The sequence below is a fragment of the Schistocerca serialis genome, chromosome 6 (genome assembly GCF_023864345.2).
Source record: "Schistocerca serialis cubense isolate TAMUIC-IGC-003099 chromosome 6, iqSchSeri2.2, whole genome shotgun sequence".
NCBI classification, from domain to species: Eukaryota; Metazoa; Arthropoda; class Insecta; order Orthoptera; family Acrididae; genus Schistocerca; species Schistocerca serialis.
Window position 1 is genome coordinate 338543437 of NC_064643.1, and position 21913 is coordinate 338565349.

Here is a 21913-nt window from a genome sequence, read left to right on the forward strand (position 1 = left end):
AACTTCACTGATGTCATCATCAAAGGCCTACAGTCTGGGCACTATTTGACTCAAAGGCTTCTCTTTATACAATTTCAGATACTTATCATCATCAGCTGAAGAGGATTATATTCCAAGACATGAAAGGGATTGTTCTGAATATCATAAATGGGATATATGTCCAGCCATCCAGCTGCCAGCAATGTGTACTCAAGAATAACCATCATGACAGAACACAGCCTTTCAAAATTATTAATTTAATAGTATGTAATAGTGACATTATTTTTCAGATGGGACTTCTTGCAGACTTTACAAGCAGTCATAGACTGTGGAAGATCAGAGCTCCAGTTCAATGATGCTGTTCCATAAAGCACACATAACAAAGATTTCTTAGGGTGGTTGTTTGCTGTTAAGACAGTGTTACTCTGCCATCATAAATGAGAAGAGTGTCAGTGGTCAATCAGGTTGTGCAGTTAAAGTGTGAAGCTTTTGTTGGCTGTAAAAAACTCCTGAGGCTCGCAAAAGAAGTCTACATGGCAGCAACAGTCATAAGCATTACGGTTTGTCGAGGAGAAGTTTGAAACACTAATTCTCACAGAGAGCTACAACTCATCCCTAAAGCCAAAGGTAGCCTCAGTAGTGTAGGGACAACTGAACTAATCCAGAAAGGGTTGGTTACTGCCATTGACAAAGAACTGTACTCCAGAAACATTACAAATAATAAAAGGGAGGAATCTACTATTGAACTGTCAGTAGCACCTGGCCTGAATGAGGAAAAATGTTCGTGCAATAGCAACTCTGCATCAATTTCCAGATGCTTTCGAGTCTGGAGTGGAGAAAAGTCAGACCAAACGGTCCATGATAAAACACTATATCAATGCTGGGGATCATCCATCAATTAAACAGCACTCTTATAGTGTGTTGTGAGCTGAACGATTGATAATACAAGAGGAAGTGGAGAAAAACTTATAAAGTGTTGCCAGCTGAACGATCGATAATCCAGGAGGAACTGCAGAAGGTGTTGCAAGACGACATCACTGAACCTTCAGAGAGTCCTTGGTCCTCTCCAGTGGTTCTTGTGAAGAAGAATGGCTCATGTAATTTCTGCATTGACCACCTATAATACTTTAGATTGTTGCTGACATGTAGATTTCTTTTGTGAGCCTCAGTAGCATTTTACCGTTTATCTGTGTGTCTTGACTGAGCGCTGTAACTGAGAAAGATATCTACCCATCCCCACACATTGATAACACCTTAGACTGCTTGAGAAGAGCAGAGTATTTCACAACAATGAATATGCAGACAGGGTACTGGCAAATCTTGGTTTATGAGGCTGATTGGGAAAAACTGCCTTCATAGTTCCTGACAGCCTATATGAGCTCAAAGTTGTTCTGTTTGGATTATGTAATGCTTAACTACCTGCTTCAACACCTTAAATACATGCCATGTATTTGCAATTAGGATGACACTGTCATTTTTTCAAAGACACTTGAAGAACTTCTAAGCTGACTGAAATTATCATGTTGAAGTGTTTTTAGACTGGATCCTATTACCTGAGTCGAAAAATGTCTCCATCACCCAAGAAATAAAAATCTGTTCCAAAGAAAATAAGAGCAGTCATAGATTTTCTTACTTGTCAGCACATTTGTGATGTGATAAATTTTCTTATCAAGGAATGTCCATAAGAACTACTTCAGGCAGAAGACCGATTTTCATGAAACAAGGTGCAAAAAAGATCTTTTCCTGTCCTTAAGATGGTACTAACATTTTCTCCAGTCTTGTTGACTGAGACTGCCTATCTAATTTCCATATTTTGTGTTGCTGTTCTTCATAATATTGAAATTAGTAAAAAATTTTTGTCTGTTTTGGATGCAATAGAATTCTGTGACTGTTGACACTGAAGATGGCGGCGCGCGTTGATGTAGTAATAAATCGCTCGGTAAACTATGAGTATTTAGCATCTACAAAGTGCATATCGTGTGATAAAATAGTAAAAAGCGGTATTAGAACTTGCCCAGCGATTCATATGTGGTATCATCCACACTGCTTTGCGAAAGTAAATCTCGAAAACATATCGTGTACTTGTGGAACAAAGTGCAACGGTTATCTAGATGCGACTGGAATGTATCGTGAAAATCGCGAAACCAATGTATTAGAAACACTGCAGAAAGAACTTCAAGCCACAAGACAACATGCTCTGCTACTGGAAAGCGTAATCAAAAACCTTTCTGAACTGCCACATAAGGAAAAAGTTCGAAATTTGTACAGTAATGTTGTTTTAAGTATTTGTACTAACAAAAGAAATGACACTCCATTGAAGAAGAGTGAACATGAAAACTGTGAAACAGTAAACAAAGGTAAGAGTGAACATGAAAACTGTGAAACAGTAAATACAGGTAACCTACAAAGTGCTTCTGAATACTTGTCGTGTAATTTAAAAATGGTTAAGAAAAATGACTGCAGTAAGTTGAAAACAAACACAAACATGAGTCAGCTTACAAATAACAAAAAACAGGTACTGTTACTTTCAGATAGTCACAGTAGGAACTGTGCAAAAGTACTGAACGAAATTTCAACAACCAGCTATAAATTTACATCTTTGATAAAGCCAAATGCTATATTCAAAGAAACAACATGCAATATACAAAACAAAACGTACTGAACGAAATTTCAGCAACCAGCTATAAATTTACATCTTTGATAAAGCCAAATGCTATATTCAAAGAAACAACATGCAATATACAAAACAAAACGTCTAGTCTAGGACAAAATGATTATGTTGTCGTCTTAGCTGGTGCAAACGATATTAATGGATCAAAACGTGGTTTTATGACATCACTAGATGAAACGATAGCAAAAACTAGGCACACACAACTAATTCTATGTACAATACCGTATAGATATGACATGCCAAATGAAAACTGCAAAATCTACCAAATGAACAGTTACTTGATGCAGAAGGCATCTTACAGTGAACACATCAGAGTTTTAGATGTAAATAGCTTCCTCCAACGGAAAGACTTCACCAGGCATTGGTTTCACTTACATAAAAATGGGAAAAAGAAACTGTGTGTTAATCTGCTGAATGCCATAAAAAGCCCACTGGTAACAAGAAGTGCCATAAAACATGTTACACCAGGACATCAAACACATTTGTGGTCAAATGAAGCTAATTTGGTGGACAATCTCAGAAGAATGAGCAATACTGCAGCTGAACCAACAGCAACACCAGGAGCTGAAGAGCCATCAGTAACAACAACAAAAGTGAATATGCAGTCAGGGTCATCACGAAAAACACCAGAAACAGTTTTAGAAAAGAAGAAGGTATCCACAGTCAGCACTAATTCACCGCCAACATCCTATGCAAATATCTCATCAAGTGCCACAAATCAGTCAGCCCACGACATCCAAGTGGAAACAGCAAAAAATGTGCAGCCACGCTCCAAATCAGTACCACTGGAAACTGTGACAAGATCAACATGAAAACTCAGACCTCCAGCCAGGATTTTTTATGGGCAAGAACACCAGTAGCTCCCTGCTAGCAGCAAACCAAAGGAAAACAGGTGCAGAGCAAAATCTTCATGAACCAAAACTACAAGAAAACCCGGTGAGTGGTGTCAAAAATCATTCCATTGGGAAACAGTCACTATTATCCTTTAAAATATTACACCATAATGTGCAGTCAATGTTTAATAAGTTACTAGAAATAGATCTCTTCCTAAAAACAAAGCCACACTTAGATGTTCTCTGTATTACTGAACACTGGTTAACAGAAGACAAAATTTAAAAAACGCCACTTGGCAAATTTACTCTAGCTGGTTATTCTTGTCGGAACAAAAGTAAGGGAGGTGGTACAGCAATCTATGTCAAAAAATATTTAAGATACAAAAGCCTCACAAAGTACAATAATATGCAAATAGAAACAGACTTTCAGTTCTCCTTAATTATCTTAACAGACTATTGATACTGAATGTATATAGAGCCCCTGATGGGAACATCCAAACCTTCAAACACTCCCTCGAAGCACTACTCACAAAAATTTACTCACTAAACAAAAATCAAAAATTTACTCACTAAACAAAAATCTATTAATAAGTGGAGACTTTAATATTGACTTCCTCACACCTGGAAAAAACAAAGATGAATTGTTGAACATTACAAATTCATTCAACCTATCCCCAACTGTAAACACACCAACCAGGATCACAAAAAATTCAAAAACAGCTCTAGATCAGATTTTCATAAACGCAGACAAACTACACCACTCAATCGAAGTCATCAGCACAGGTTACAGTGACCATGAATCCCAAATACTAACAGCGAATTTAAATTACATAGGACAATATCCCACAATAACCAAAATGCAAAAGCAATTTAATGATGATAATATAAGGCTTTTTAACTACCTGTTAACGGCTGAAAACTGGGCAGAGGTCTATAAAAAAAATGATGTAAACTACATATTTAATTCCTTCCATGAAACATTTCTCCACCACTTCAATACTGCATTTCCACTGAAATCCAGGAAAATTGGAAACAAACACACAAACTCATGGGTAACAAAAGGGATAAGGATTTCCAGCCAAAAAAAGCGTGACTTAAAAAATCACATGAAACACCATGACGTCGATGATCAGTTTAGGTCATATTGTAAGACCTATTTTGCAATCTACAGAAAAGTTATCCAACAAGCAAAAAAATTATACAATGATAACTTTATAAAGGAATCTAACAATAAAATGGAAGGCTTGTGGACAGTTGTAAAAAATGAAACAAAAAGTAAGCAGCAGGTTATAATCAATACATTAAAACTAAACCTAAATGATGAACTCACATCAGATAACCCAAGAAATAGTAAATGGTTTTAATGACTATTTTAGCAAAATAGCAGGAAACCTGATAAAGAACAACTGCTATAGACCAGATGCTCAACACCAAACACTAATAGAAACCATACCAGTACAGGCATCGATGTTTCTTCACAAAGTCTCCAATACTGAAGTACTTACAGCTATAAAAGGACTAAAGAATAAGTACTCCAGTGGTAGTGACAACATTCCTGATTTAATTGTAATGAAATGTGGAGAATCCATTGTAGAACCCCTAACCCACATAATAAATGCATCCTTTACAAATGGAGTTTTCCCTGACCTACTAAAGACTTCTAAAATTTCCCCACTTTACAAAAAGGGCTCTAAAAATGATGTAGCCAATTACAGGCCCATAGCACAACTCAGCTCATTCTCAAAAATATTTGAAAAATTATTTTGCACCAGATTGGAAGACTTTACTAATAAACTATCCTTATTGACAAAACACCAGCATGGTTTTAGAAAGCAAAACACAACTACCACAGCTATTTATGAGTATCTCAACAAAAGCTTAAAAGCACTGGATAATAAGGAAATCACTACTGGTATCTTTTTAGATTTATCCAAAGCCTTTGATGTAATTGACCATACCAGACTCCTTAAGAAGTTAGCAAATAAAGGTATAAGAGGAATTGCAAACAAATGGTTAGAATCTTACCTGTCAAACAGACTTCAAAAAGTTGAAATTAATTTTGAAAAAAAGAATACAACCACCCATCGATCTACTGTCCACTCCTCTGACACAATGCCCATTAGATATGGTGTGCCACAAGGCTCAATCCTGGGACCCATACTGTCTCTGCTATACATTGATGATATAAGCACGAAGCTTGCTACAGGACATACCACACTATTTGCCGATGACACAAGTACACTAATAACGGGTACTGATACACAGGACCACAGCCAAAAAATTTAACCATTTATGTCGTCACTCAGCAAATGGTTCAACGAGAATAAACTGATTATAAACATACGGAAAACAACGTACATCAACTTCAGACTCTCATCCCAAAAACAAGAAATGTCTGATGTGATTCTAAATAACCAAGAGCTTATGTGTGTGGACTCTGTCAAGTTTCTTGGCATATGGCTTGAAGGAAATCTTAAGTGGGAGACTCACACAAATTATATCTCAAAAAAGCTCTCAACTGTGTGTTACATTTTAAGGATACTCAAAAAATCAGTCACAAAATCTGTTCTCATACATGTATATTATGCTTACTTCCATTCTACATTACAGTATGGAATCATATTTTGGGGGAACTCACCTGGAGGTAGATATATTTTCAAAATGCAGAAACAGGCAATACGCATAATATGTAATCTAAGACATAACGAATCATGCAGACAACATTTCAAAACAAATGGCATTATGACACTGCCCTCTGCTTACATTTATAATATTGTCTCATTTGTCAAGTCATACCTGTTAAACAATGACTGCACACTAAAATTCAATGGAGATATTCATAACTATGCAACAAGGCAGCAATGTGACCTACATATGATTCAGTCCAGAACTACCTGCTACCAAAAAAGTGTTTTAAATGTTGGGATACAAATGTATAATAATTTACCCAATGAAATCAAAGCAACAAAGAACCCAAGAGCCTTCTCACATAAGTTAAAAAATATCTCTTGGACCATTGTTTTTATGCAGTTGATCATTTTTTTGAAAGGGGTTAAAAATGTAAACAATATGATAAACGTTCAATTAGGTCTGAAAATTATATACTGTGCATGTCTATGAAATTTACTGGATTATTATATACTGTGCATGTCTATGAAATACACTGGACTACTTTACTATTACATTTGTATTTGCTGTTTGTATTTTACCATACAACATTTGTATCTACTGTTTTGTTAAAGATAGCTAACTTCCTCATTGCAAAATAATGTAAAATCAATTTATTAAATATTACTTGTAAATATGTTCCCTTGACCTGTCCAATATCGTATGTACAACCTTACAATTTTATGATTTGTATTAACTGTTTTGTTTAAGATAGATAATTTCCTTGCTACAAAATAATGTAAAAATCAATTTGTAAAAATTACTTGTAAATAGCTCTCTTGACCTATCCAAGATCATATGTACAGCTGTACAATACTATGATTGCCTGGATCAATAAAAATACAATACAATACAATGTGATTACTAATTAATTAACTGCAACCAGTCACTTCTGTAGGCATTTATATTCCATCATGACATTTCAGGATGTCTGGCATCCCACCTTCAAATGTTTACACTTATTTACATGTTGCAAACATTGTTTTTTTACTAACAACATTTCAGAATTTTGTAATGGGAGTTTTTAATACAGTTATTGTAAAATGATATACGTAAAGAAACAATATTCATGGTGGGTAAATAAATGGCAACATCTAAAAATGGAGTGAACATAAAATGAATACACTTTCAAAACTGTTTTGTTTTGAGGTATCAGTTGTTGGTGTGGTATTTTTGGATAAGGGTACTATTCATATCAGTGCATTACCCCATAAACATTAACATCACAGATGCTACAGTCTTGAATTTATGTGCTAGGAGTGCTGCTGTAACATAAATTGACAAGATGCCCACGAACCAACTGTCAACTGCTGAAGCTCCAGAAATTGCAAGGTTCCATGTAGAAAACATCATTCTGAAACACAAAGTACCCTCAGGTGATGATCTATGATTGTGAAAACGTTTTCCCGTCAAGGAAGGTATCAGAGGTAACTTCATGTTGCAACATCACCCACAGCATGACAACTGCCTACAACTCACAGTTGAATGATCTCACAGAATGTTATAATAACACATTAGCAAATATGCTCTCAATTTCCACTGGTGTTGAACAGAGAGACTGGGACACAACTCTGTCCATCATGACATTCACCTACAACATTACAAGCTTCATATATTCTTTCTGCTCCATGGTCATGGGTAAGTGCTATTTTGTGGTGTATTATATCCTCCATCACTTGTTGAATATCATATAAGAAGTCAAGGACTATGACCCATCATCAAGAAGACAATGCAGAGATGTTTTCCTCCATATATATAACACTACTATAGCCCTGAGGCACAAACCAACAATGGAGGCTTCTCACTCAAGGAAGCTGAAGACGTGAGTGGCTATCACAAAACTTCAGTGGGGAGGTGCTACCTATGATGCATATTATAGTGAGCAACACAACCATAACACGAGGATATGCCAATGCTGCCATACAGAGGACTAAAGATCAGATCTAGATCCAGGGTGCCATATTTGGATTCAGTGATATCTTCTGAACTGTACTGCATGCAGTGTGGTGTAATGGTTCGCATTGCTGACTGTTGTGCTGGGGGTTGCCAGTTGAAAAATAACCACCAGAAATTATTTGTTGTTTAGTATTTATCATTTCTGTCTACCCCCATAGCTAAGTGGTCAGTGCAGCTGACTGCCATGTGTGGGACCAAGGTTAAATCCCTGGTACTGCAAGGGTTATGAATCAACACTATCAATAAACTCAGTTAACTGAGCAGTTCCCAAAGAGTGTAACTGCTTGTGAAATAATGAACATAATCTCCAGACTCAAATAAAAACATATAGTAGCTGGGATGACATTCCATATACAGTTCTTAAAGAATGCAGAAATGGATTAATGAAACCACTAACACGTTTAATAAACAGTTCAATTGACCAGAGGATCTTTCCTAACCTTTTAAAATTGCTGAGCTATAACCAGGGTATAAAAAGGGAGCAACCATTGACATAAATAATGACAGACCAATTTCAATGACTTTCAGTGTTTGGCAAGTTACTTGAAAGAGTAGTTCTAGATGAAATGGGATCTTTCTTCTCTAAATATAATGTATTAAACAATTCACAGCCCCAGTTCCAGAAAGGCTGATCCCCAATAACAAGTGTAGGCAACTCTTTCCCATGAACTGCTGAACAAGTTGGATAAAGGAAACAAAGTCATTGGGAATTTTCCAGATTTGCTTAAGAACTTTGGTTGAACAAGGATAAGACTGCTGTGATGAAGTCTCAAGTGGACATTAACATCAAATCACTGTCTACAGCTGAAACATCTGATAAACATAAATTTTTAGGCAGCATTTGTTACTGATTGAACATCTTATATGAAAAGAACATGTCAGCTGCATCTTTAAAAAATTACTTATTAAAATTCCTCATAAACATAATATCTCCTCCTGCCCTTAAACAAATATACTATGGACTAATCCACTTGCATTTGCAACATGGACTCGTCTATGGGGTGGTGTGTCCATAGTCTACATGGATAGGATATTCAGACTGCAGAAGAGAGCAGTTAAGATAATTGCTAATGTAAACAAACACTAGCCTTGTAGTGACTACATCATCAACTATAACTTACTGACTGTGTCTTCATTTTATGCCTTTCAGACAATTGTGTTTGTAAAAGGGACTGAAGAAGTAATGATAATGTATAGAGAGAGTCATAATTGCAATACAGTAACCAGATGCAATTATTACAGGCTATTGAGTAACAAAAGAGCTACAGATCACAGCCCACTTGCAGCTGGAAGACAGTTTTAAAATGAAGACATTTATTTTTTTATTATTATTTTTTTCATAGAGTCAACAAAGATGATGACTTTTGCAAACGTCAATCCTGTTCTACATGATTTTGAGAATTTCTTGTAAAATACTAAGAAAACAGATGATTGATATAAATTAACAAAACTTCAATACAAGCACACAAAAGAGAAAGTAAAGCCACAAAAGTAGGTATACAATTAAAATATGTCTAACTTCTAGTACAAATTGTAAGATCACATGTTGTCAACTGAAAACTCAGAAAGTGAGATAAACATTTCTTTGTGAGGATAATTTGAGTTTGCATCTGAAAATAGTCCCATCATGTGCACGTAAGTCTTTTGGAAATTTATTAATCCAGATTCGAAAAATGATTTATGGGTTGTGGTCTCCATACATTATTCTAATAGCATTCTTATGGAACAACATTAATCCATTGAGGTGTGTATCTGCAGTACAGCCCCATAATTCAGTACCATAATTTAGTAAATGATATATTGTTCCAAACAGCTTTAATAGCAGGGTTTGCAACTATTTTTGCTAGGGTACTGAGCGCATATAATCCACTATTAATGTTCCCACATACAGAGTTCATATGATTTGACCATTACAAATTTTTATCTAAGTGTAGGCCTAAGAATTTGCAACATGGACTTGTCTGTGGGGTGGTGTGCCCATAGTCTACATGGATAGGATATTCAGACTGCAGAAGAGAGCAGTTAAGATAATTGCTAATGTAAACAAACACCAGCCCTATAGTGACTACATTTGCTTCAATTCCACTTATATTATTTATAGAGGAATGGTTAGAGTAAACAGTCTTAAATGATAATAACTGCAATTTGTTAACATTTATATTTAAATGTTGTTCATCAAATACTTAATTATATTTATTACTCCATCTGTTGCAGAAGATGCAAGTTCACAAGTATTATTGCCAAAAAAAACAGAGATGTGTCATCCTCATAGCTCACTATTTTATCATTTTGTGGCTGGGTGACACAATTCAAAAAGACTAAACAGAGAAAGGGGCCAAGAATTGATCCCTCAGGGACTCCTTGTTTCACTGGTTCACTAGAAGACTGGGGGCTTACAATTTGGTTATTAATTTGATAGGTTGGTTGGTTTATTTTGGGGAAGGGACCAAACAGTGGGGTAATTAGTCCCATTGGGTTCATTCGGTTAGGGGAGGGTGAGGAAAGAAGCCAGCCAGTGCCCTGTCAAAGGAACTATCCCAGCATTTGCCTGAAGCAATTTAGGGAAACACGGAAAACATGAATCAGGATGGCGGGACACAGGTTTGAACCATCGTACTTCTTAATTTGATAGGTTAGTTTTGTGCATTGCTTTTGGTCTGACTGGTAGTTGGTTAGCAGTAGTATTGCTGAATCTTGTAAGCTATACACCTGAAGTTTCTTTGTTAGTAGGTCATGTTTAAATGAATCAAATGCTTTAGTAAGATCAAGGTAAATGGCTGTTGCCAAATATGTTTCATCTAGTACACTATATAGGGTTTGTAAAATTTCAGGGATTGCTGTGATGATGCTGTGGTTTTTCCAGAAATCATGTGTTTCAATGAGTAGATTTTTTTTTGGGAATGAGCCACCTAGTTGTGATCAAAGATTTTGCTAAATGTGGGGATTAATGAAATTGGCCTAAAGTTTTCAACCTGTTTTGTGGATCCTTTCCTATATACTGGTGTAACTATGCACATTTTTAGTGAGTCTGGGTAGGTGTCTTCCCTAACCCCAGCAGCTAATGAGATAGGTAATAGGTTTAACTAATTCTTCATGACATTTCATAACTAGGTCACTAGACACCTCTTGCCAGCCAGCTTGGTGCTTAGTCTTTAATGTTTTGATTATTCAACTTAATTCATGTTCACTTACAGTTCTGAATTCAAAGCCTATACCTTGAGGTGATGAAATGTTTATGCAACTGTTCTGGTCAACAAGTTGAGCTAGGATACCTCATGGAGTGATGAAACATTTATTAAAATATCACAGATTGTTCTCAGATCATTTATTAATTTTTCCCTGTGCAACATGCTTATTTCTTCCATATTCATGTCCGATGGTGCTTTCTGGTATTGATTAATGAGCTTCCAAGATTCTTTACTCACACTGTCAGATTTAATGACTAAATCACTGTGAACCTTTACTCTGAAATTCAAAATCTCTCTCCTACACATTTTCATGGCTCTGCAATACTTTTCCTTGAGAATGATATCCTTTTGCTATATATGGTAAGAGGTCAAGGAAAACCATCATAATGACCAGGAGAGCGGTGTGCTGACCATATGCCCCTCCTATCCGCATCCTCAACTGAGGATGACATGGCAATCAGATGGTCCCGATGGGCCACTTGTGGCCTGAAGACAGAGTGAAAAAAAATGTATATATAAAATATGAAGAGGTCTTGAACATTCTGCTGTAATTTAAATAGACTGTTAGGTAATTTCAGCTTTGGATTCTTTCTAAGCATGAGGTTTTTTTTAGCATCTTTAACTGGGCAACAATGATTATAATGTCTCAATACTGTTTCACAGAATTCATCCTATTTATTATTTGAGCCTTTTTACCTTATAAACGCTTTTCCATTCCTCGTGGGCCAGTTTATACTTAAGGTGCTTTGTATTGTGATCATTCAGGATTCATTTCTGTTCAATAACATTTGTTGCTTCTGTAGTATTTATATGCATGTACTTAACAGACTGACAATAGTGGTCCAATTAGTGAAATTTCGTATTTCTGTGCTTAAGGATACAGGGTACTTATAATTGGTGAAACAATCGAAATTTTTTATGACTTTATTAAATTCTATAGTCTTTCCTGATTACATTGATATATGCATTATAGGGTTTCAAATGCAAAATGACTTGTATATATACCAAATTTTAAAGTTACAGTCATGTATGCTGCGATGCCCCCTATATTTCTGGTACAGTAACCAGTATTATTTCGAAAAGAACTGTGAACTAACTGTTTGCATTGATTATATGTATGATACATTGCATATGTTGGCAACAGTGCAGGTTTCTAGTGTCTGTAAATATTATCTTTGCTGGTATTTACTTTTGTTTCGCTGAAGCAGTTTGTTCACGTGTTACTGAATGTTTGTTGCCCAAGTGCTATATATATTTGTGGAAGTACATATTATAATAAAAACTATGTCATGCATCACAAAATTCAATAAAAGCAAATTCTGTGGTAACCAGTTCATAAACAAAGCAAGCCACACTGCTGAAAGTGACCTATGTATCAGTTCTTCAGGGAAGAAACTCTCCCATGGCATCCCTCCTGGGGATTCAAATTGATGTGTTAACAATGACGCTGTTTGTAGTGGATTTGTTGTTGCTGATGTGGGCATCTTATCTTCTTTGATAAAGGAAGTGGTGAAATGTAAACAATGTGATGGTGTAGGCTGTCTGGAAATATTGAAAAACAAAGTAGCAGGAAGGATTTAGCACCAAAATTAGTTGTTCTGTGTAGATCCTGCAATAAAACTACCTCGAAAATAACTTCAAACATTGTATGTTATTCATATGATGTGAATTTGAAGTCAGTGTATGCAAAGCATGCAATAGGAAAAGTGAAAAAGGCTGGTCAAACGTTTTGTGGTTTGATGAACCTTCCTCCTCCTCCCAGTGTCTTCAGCAAGTACACAAAAATAGTTTTAGGTGCCTTGGCGGCTGTGTCTAAAGCACCTACAAATCATGCAGTAGAAGAAACTGTAAATATTAGTGGAACCAGGGATATTGCTGTTGAACTTGATGTGACATGGCAACGTACAAGGACATCATTCCTTGAATAGTGTTGTAAGTGCTACTTCTCTGGAGAATGGAAAAGTAGTTGACATTGAGTGCTTATCTAAGTACTGCCACACCTGCCATGGTAACACTGAAGGACATATTGAACATCAGTGTTCTAAGAATTATGATGGTTACAGTGAAGGTATGGAGTGTGATGGAGCTCTAAGAATATGTCAGAAGTCGGTGCCCATTTGTAATGTTAGATATACGAAGTACCAAGGCGATGGGGACTCTAAAGCTTTCAATAAAATTAATGAGTTCAATGTTTGTGGTGATATCTTGGTAACAAAACTGGAGTATTGTGGACTTGTGCAAAAGAGGATGGGTGGTAGATTGAGGAAGCTACGAAGAAAAATGAAAGGAAAGTTGCTATGTGATGGAAAATCTCTGTCTGGCCAAGGCAGATTGACAGAAACTGAAATAGACCCTCTTCATAGTTATTATAACTAGCCATTAGACGAACTGAATGATGTTTCAGCAATGAGAAAAGCTGTATGGACCACCAACTTTCATAAGTTGTCCACGGTTTACCACCCTGCTCATGGACTTTGCCCTGAAGGAGCAGATTCTTAGTGTGATGACCAATATCCAAAAGAAAGTGGTAAATCATACTATCATAAGCATTCTCTTCCTGAGCCTGTTACAAATGAAATAAAACCAATTTTTAGAGCCTTAGTGACCCTGTTTTGCTTAGTACATGTCTTTATGGTGGCACTCAGAATACAAATGAAACCAGGCACCTCATTAGCCACCCTCAGTGTTGCTTTCGGAGATGTCGTTCAACTATAGACAACTTGACCCTGCTTGAGGTGGCCATCCAGCAGGCCTTCCTACGTAACCAGCATTGTCTAGGTGTATTCTTTGACATTAATAAGGCGTATGACACTACTTGGCGCTGCCTTATCCTAAATCAACTCCATCAGTGGTGCTTTCGTGGCCATCTCCCCATCTTCATTTGGTCCTTTCTCCCCCGCCGCCTCTTTCGATATCGGGTTGGTAATGTGCTATCTGATTTGTACGTGCAGGAGAATGGTGTTCCTCAGGGAAGCGTTTTAAGTGTCACCCTCTTTGCCGTTGCCATTAACAGTATCACGTCCACTATCCGGAGTCCTGGCCAGTGCTCCTTGTTTGTGGATGACTTTGCTGTTTTCTGTTCTTCCTCCAGTCTTGTCACTGCTAGTCAGCAGCTGCAGCTTACGATAAAGCGATTAGAGGCATGGACTGCGAAGACGGGTTTTACCTTTTCTGCAGACAAATGTGTGTGTGTTCATTTTAATCGTTCTCGACGTCCTTTTACCTCCCCTGAATTGCATCTGAGGGACACCATTCTTCCTTTTAGAGACACTGTGAGGTTCCTGGGCCTCACTTTTGATTCCAAGTTGTGGGCCCTGAAGGCACTGAATATTTTGAAGTGTCTGAGCCATCGGTCCTGGGGAGCAGATCAGGCGCGTCTGCTGCAGTTTTATAGTGCTTTTGTCTGGTCATGTCTTGACTATGGATGCACTGTGTATGGGTCAGCGAGGCCTTCATATCTGAAGATTCTTGACACAGTACACCATGAGGGTATCAGGCTGGCCACTGGTGCATTCCGTACCAGTCCCATCCCCAGCCTGTGTGCTGAGGCAGGGGAACCGCCGCTCGTCATCCAGAGGAAACTTCTCATGGTGCGACAGGTGTGTCAATTCCTTGCCTGTCCTACCTCCCCTGCGTACCCTACCATTGCCCGACTGCCTATGGAACATCTCTTTTCCAGTCATCCCAGAACAACGAGACCATTTGGGATTCGTGCCAAGCATTTGCTTGAGTCCCTTGGTGTGGAGCGTGTGGCACCCCAACTCCAGGGTTTTACCTGCCTGCCTCTCTGGTTGCTCCAGAGGCCCAGTGTTATTTTAGACTTGTCAGAGTACCAGAGGAGCTGCACTCCTGTGTTTGTTTTTACCTCCTTATTTAACGATATTTTAAACCAGCATCCCGACCATGTACCTGCAACAGCAGGGGAAGGAGGTTTCTTTCTGCTGGGTGCTGGGGCACGTGGGTATTAGGGGAAACGAAGTGGCGGATGTGGCTGCCAAAGATGCATGTTCCCTCCCTCATGTTGTTGAATGTGCCGTCCCCCTCCATGCTGTTATCTCCCTTTTGCGTTTTCATGTTAGCTTCAATGGGAAGAGGAATGGCTCGCAGTCGGTGAAAATAAACTGTGTCTGGTCATGGCCACCACGTGGCCATGGCGTACGTCCTACCAGTCATGCAGGTGGGATGAGGTTCTCCTCACTCGCCTCCGCTTTGGGCACAGTCCCTTAACACATGGTTTTTTACTCCAATCTGCAGTGCTTATGGCGTCCAGATTACTGTCTGCCAAATTTTACTGGACTGTCTTTTATTCTCTGGCCAGAGGGCGGTGGTTTCTTTGCCACTGGATTTGCCCTTTATTTTGCAAGACGACGCAACGACTGTGGTTAAGGTCTTACGGTTTTGTGTCCTGTCCAATTTGTTGCCTCAGATTTTAGGGAGAGGATTTTAATGTGCTGCTGGGTGACTGGCTCACCCAGGTTTTAGGTAAGAGGTCCGCCAGTCATGATTACCTACTTGTTTCACTTCAATTTCTGTTCTTTTTTCCTTGTGTTTCCTTTCCTTTTTTAGTGTGTTTCTTCTCCTCTTGTTTTGCCTCTGTATGTGAGGATTTGGAACTGCGTCAGGTCTCTGTCTTTTAGCTGTTCTCCTTGTTCGCTGTCCGTCTTCGTCCCTTCACCACATGTGTTCCTGGTTCTATGCGTTTGGGCGCTGATGACCACCCTGTTTAGCGCCTGAAAACCTCAAACCACACACACACATACAAATGAAAGTTTCAACCATTGCATATGGGAAAGATTACCCAAGAACGTTTTTGTAGGATTAAATATATTAAAAGTTGGTGTACTAGATGCAGTGATATGTTTCAATGGTGGAGTGATAGGAAGGTTGGAAGTCCTGAGAAATTTAGGCATAAAATGTGGTTCTAGTATGGAAGATCAATTGTTTGTGTGTGAGAGGCAACAGGTGCATGAAGCTGAAAGATTTGGTCTTCAAGTTACCAAAGAAGCAAGATGTGCTAAAAGAAATGCCAAGAGGAAGCTTGAAGATGAAGAAATGCTGCAGGATGAAGACTCATCATCAGTTTTCTGCTATATTAGCAGGTCATTTGCCTCCCCATTTTCTGTGATCCATTGCTTCTGTCTTAAGGCTGCTGTATGTTGTACCGTCCATCATGTCATCCAGAATCTGAAATATCTTCTTTCCTTGCTTCCTTTTCCCTTCTACATAACTTTCTAAAACTGTTTTGTTAGTCCATCATTCTTTCTTAATATATGCCCAATCCAATTTCTTTTTCTTCTTTTTATTACATCTAGTAACTGTATTTTCTCTCCCACTCTTCTCAGTACTTCCTCATTTTTATTCTGCCCATCCAACTTATTCTTTCCATCCTCCGCCTTGTCCACATATCAAAAGCCTCCAGCCTTTCTTCCTCAAAGTCCATGTTTCAGTGCCATACAGAAGAACACTCCATACAAGACATTTTATGAGTCTCTTCCTGAGTTCTCTGTCCAGACTACTGCATAAAATTCTCCTTTTCTTATAAAATGCCTCTTTTGCCATTGCTATCCTTATTTAATTTCTGTGGTGCACTTCCAGGTGGTGTCTATCCTGCTTCCAAGATACTTAAAATTTTGCACCTGTTCTAATATTTCTCCATTCAGGATAATTTTTATTTATTTATTTTTTCCTAGTGCCAATACTTTTGTTTCCTTTGTGTTAGTTTTCATTCCATAAATTTTTCCGTTAGCTTCAATGGTGTCCACCAAATCCTGTAATTCTTTTTCCCCTGCGGCTAGAAGGACCATGTCATCAGCAAACCTCAAACACCCTACTCTTCTTCCCCCAGTTGCTACTCCTTTGTCATCTAACGACCTTTGGTCAATCATATTTTCCAAGTAGAGGTTGAAAAGGGTAGGTGATAGACAGCATCCTTGTCTCATTCCTTTTCCTAGTCTGATCCAGTTTGTACTTTTTCCTCTCACTTTAACTGAGGCTTTTTGACTAAGATATAATGAGTTTACAAGTCTTCTGGTTTTCCAGTCCACTCTCTTTTCCCTCATTATAGTCGCCAGCTTGTCCCAAACCACATTGTCAAATCCCTTTTCTACATCGACGAAGTACATATATAGGTCTCTTCCTTTTTCAATAAACCTTTCTCCTAAGATTTGTAGGAGCCCTGTTGCATCTCTGGTGCCCGTATTGAGTCTAAAGCCAAACTGCTCCTTGCCAAGATTCTCCTCCATTACTTTTTCAAGTCTCTTATTGATTATTCTTAACATCACTTCGGCTGTATGTGAAATGAGGCTGATTGTCCTGTGCTCATTGCATTTCTTGGCTCCTTGTTTTTTCAGTAATGGAATCATTACTGTTGTCAGAAAGTCCTCAGGCCATTCAACACTGCCATATATTTTATTACATAACCTCAATGTTTCTCTTATTCCATCTTGGTTCAAGCATTTTAATATTTCTCCTAGTTTCATATCTGTACCTACCACTTCACCATTTTTCATTGCATCTATGGCAGACTTTACTTCTTCCATTATTATGGTTGGTCCTTTTTTGTCATCACCAATTCAAGTTCCAGAGTTTCTGGTTTGTGATCTGTGTCATATAGCTCTTTTAGATATTCTTCCCATCTCTGGAGGACATTGTCATGATCTTTATACACCACCTCTTCATCTTTACTCAAAATTTCCGTAGTAGCACTTCCTGCTCTGTTTTGATCCCTTGTCTAGTCTTTACTCTGTTGTATAGTAATTTGTATCTTCCCTTCCTGTCCAGTTCTCCAATTGCATCACATTCCTCTTTTAGCCATTTTTTTCCTAGCCTGCTCTGTTTCTCTTCGTAGTTCATTATTCAACGTTCAGTACATCTTTCTTGCATCTTCAGTGTTCAGTGTTCTTCAGGATGAAGACTATGCTTCAGGAATGTTCTGAGGCACAGTTTAATTGGACTCATATCTTCATTTGCAATTTCCCACAAGTGGTACAAATATTTCCTAAAGTTTATAAAGCATTGCTCTAATTTTTTTTGTAACTTGCAATAGTCCACACTTACGTAGTAGACCTAAGCTTTATTGCAGAATCAACTAAATTATAGAAAAAATAACATTTTTACTAGGAAAAAAATTATAAAAAGTAAAATGTAAGATGTGATACTTTTTTATCCTTGTAGTATACATAATAGGTGGAATTAAGTAGGTCTAGAACCTCAGCCATCCAGTCATGCATATCTGGTAAACATTTGGTCTCCTTCATATGTATAACATCGGATTAAATGGTCCTCAATTTGAGGAAGCATTTTGGAAAAACAAATTGCATCAATTTCTTTGTACTTTTTTAATATCCCTAAGCAGGTTTGAAAATATTCAAAATACTTCTAATATGTTTAGAAAGTGTGATGCATTACCTGATATCAATAAAACATCTGTAAAACATATACATTATTAACAGTGCCTGAAAGAAGTAGGTGTTGATTTTTACATAATATTGAGCCCCAAAAAAGTACCCTGTATCCTTCACGCTTTTTATAGGATGTTTATTGATTATGACATAATCTATCCTGCAGTAGTCTGTCACTATTACCTCAGTGTCTACTGTGTTTACGAAGTTGTATGACTTCAGTATCTCTATCAACCTCAAGTTAGTCAAGTCTATTTATTTATTTATTTATTTACATTTTCTTTGCGTGGAGCCATCGTAATGATGGCTTTTGCAAACGTCAGACTTAACAGTGTGGTTATATTTACACTTATAAAATACACCATATTCTGTAGCTGTTGCTTCTTATGACTATTTTTTATATTTATCACATTACAACTGATATGCTAATGCCTCATGTTACAATCACTATCTTAAAATTTGTTGAAAGAATATAAACATTTTTCTATTAGAAAAAATTTAATTTTGTTTTAAAAACATTTCCCATGTACGTTCTTAGAGAGTTTGGTAGCTTGTTATACCAAATCAAACCACTGATATATGGACTTCTATCAGTCATTTTTAAAGTTGTTTTGTTACAGAAATAGTTATACTTTGTTCTAGTGTTGCAATCATGTACATCACTGCCCTTGATAGCTTCTGTTGGTTGACTTATAAAAAATACAACTATTTTGAAGATGTACAGAGAATATATTGTCAGATATTTGTGCTGCACAAACACTTCACAACGTGAATCTCTATGCCCCCCCCCCCTTAAATTAATAAAATCATATCTTCAGAATTGTAAGCTAGTTGTTTGTGTAGGAAAAAAAATGTCGAGTATAGAACAAGTCAAGGTAGGTGTTCCGCAGGGATCTGTACTGGGTCCCTTTTTGTTCTTAATAATGATAAATGATCTGCCAGCATTTATCAAGTCCACCACAGTGTTATATGCAGATGATACAACATTACTTCACTCTAGTGATGATTTCAATAGCTTTAAAACTTGTGCAGCAAATACAATTGACCAAGCATCCTTTTGGTTCAAGGCAAATGGATTCCTGCTGAATGAAAACAAAACACTGCAGATGGTTTGTAGTCTTAGAGATAAGCTTCTGTCAGATGGTCCAAGTTATGCCAAATTTTTGGGGGTATACATAGATGATAAATTATCTTGGGGTCAACATTTACATTATATTAGTGGTAAGTTGTCAAGAGTTATTTACCTGTTAAGTGACTTATGGATTGTGTTCCTGAAAAATATGTTAGAACATCCTATTTTTCATTCTTTCAAAGTATAATAACATATGGAATTATTTTGTGGGGGAACTCTAGCTGTGTACATGACATATTAGTACTGCCAAAAAAATTTATCTAACACACTCAGAGCACACAGGGACAGGCACAAAGATACCCGCATTAACATATCCAGAGCAGTTAAAGGGTTATCTCTTCTTTCTTCACTCCATTTTGTTCTGGTTCTTCAGGCTTTTGCCTCTGGTTTAACCTCCCATTTTTCTACTTTTATTCTAAAATTGTTCCTTATGTCTATTTCTTCTTTGGTGATTTTGGCTAATTCCAAGTCTTTTTTAATATTTTGGATCCATTCTCCTTCATTAGCAAAGGAATCTACATATTTTATTATTCTTTTTGTTAGTCTGTGTTTGGGAGCCTCATTACATGGCCACAGAATTATTATTATTATTATTATTATTATTGTTGTTGTTGTTATTCATTTATTTTTTTTATTTTCCAGCAAGATCCCAGCAAGCCAGTACTTGTACCAGGTGATCCTGAGAGGAAAAACATGAAACTTGTTGATAAACAAGGAGGAATACAATACCATGAGAACCAACTCAAGGCATCGGTTAGTACTGAATGCCTTATATAACATCTCTATTGTTAACCCTAAGGGAAACTTTTGTTGAGAAAGTATTAACTTCTATCTATTAGCTGTTCCTTCTTCTGTTAGTTGAATGATATCCTGCAACAATGGAAATTTTTGAGTATAGCCAAAACTTTATGCAAGAGAAGAAGAGAGAGAGAAGAGATAAAGCAGGAGAAAATGGTATTTTGAGTCACAAAAATGGAGCAATAATTGTAGTTATACCCATAGCAACATGCCGCAGTTAAGCAGGATAATAGACCACCTATAGACCTATCTTGTAAGCCAGTTTGATAGGTACATTTATTGGCAGTACTACTGATGCACTCAATATGAATTGAAGACATGAATGGTAAGAAACACACAATTCAGGTTTTACCTACATCAGACTTGATTAAGCATGTTCGAGTTTGGATCTTCAGCACTATTTTCATGTGTCAGTCTGGAATTTTAGGCCATCAGCAAAACTCTCAGGGAGGCATCATTATCAGAATTTCTGTGACTTTGTCATATTCAGTGTATTTATCCTGGTGAGATCTGCATCTGTAACTTCTAATGATGTTGCGTTCCTAAGACTGACGATGAAAGGTAAAAATCCGAGAATGACACATTAAAGATGGAGCTAAGCTACTAAAATGTATCTTCATTGATATATATGTAAATTTTAGTAAGTAGTTGTGTACTATTCTTTTCACTCCAGCACTATTCATTCGTCAAGATAGCTGACTTGTGTCAGAAAGGAACCTTGTGAGAAATTCAGTTAACTCACAACGAGTTTCATATCAGTAAAATGTTAGCACAATGAATTGTAGTCCACTGTTGTCAATTGCCTTAGCCAATCTTCTTGCTTTCGTCCTTCACAGATAACAGAAATGAACAGTCACAATACATGGAACCAATGCTCCCTGACCAATATTCACCTCACTCATCCTCCCCAATCAAGCACTGTTACATTGGCTCAGCATGAAAATGTCAAGTTCTGGCAGGGTTAAGATGAAACTTCTCATGTGCGAAATTGTATATCATTACATGCGTGATAAGAAACATTTGTAGACAAACAAGTTGCATGAAAATAATATAATAATAATAATAATAATAATAATGTCCAGAGGAATGTTAGGTAATGATTCTTGCAGTCAAATGTTAAGGAAAGAAGTGTACATTCTGTAAATGCTAATTAATAATATAGTATAGCAGGCCATCTTGGATTTTCCATTATTGTTTGTTTTAATTTACTTTTCCATTTCCAACATAAATGTGCCATTCTCTTGTATCTTGTAAGTCAGAGAACATTATTCAGTTCTATTGCAAAATTA

General features: G+C 37.1%; 1 protein-coding gene across 1 annotated transcript in view; it reads left to right on the top strand.

The window, feature by feature from the left end:
- LOC126484859 (uncharacterized oxidoreductase YjmC-like) overlaps positions 1–21564 on the top strand; it is a 219710-nt gene extending 198146 nt beyond the window's left edge. Inside the window, exons 8-11 of the mRNA XM_050108455.1 lie at positions 20469–20579; positions 20685–20780; positions 21020–21185; positions 21461–21564. Coding sequence (XP_049964412.1) covers positions 20469–20579; positions 20685–20780; positions 21020–21185; positions 21461–21564 — 477 coding nt within the window. The remainder of the gene's footprint in view (positions 1–20468; positions 20580–20684; positions 20781–21019; positions 21186–21460) is intronic.
- The last annotated feature ends 349 nt before the right edge of the window (positions 21565–21913 follow it).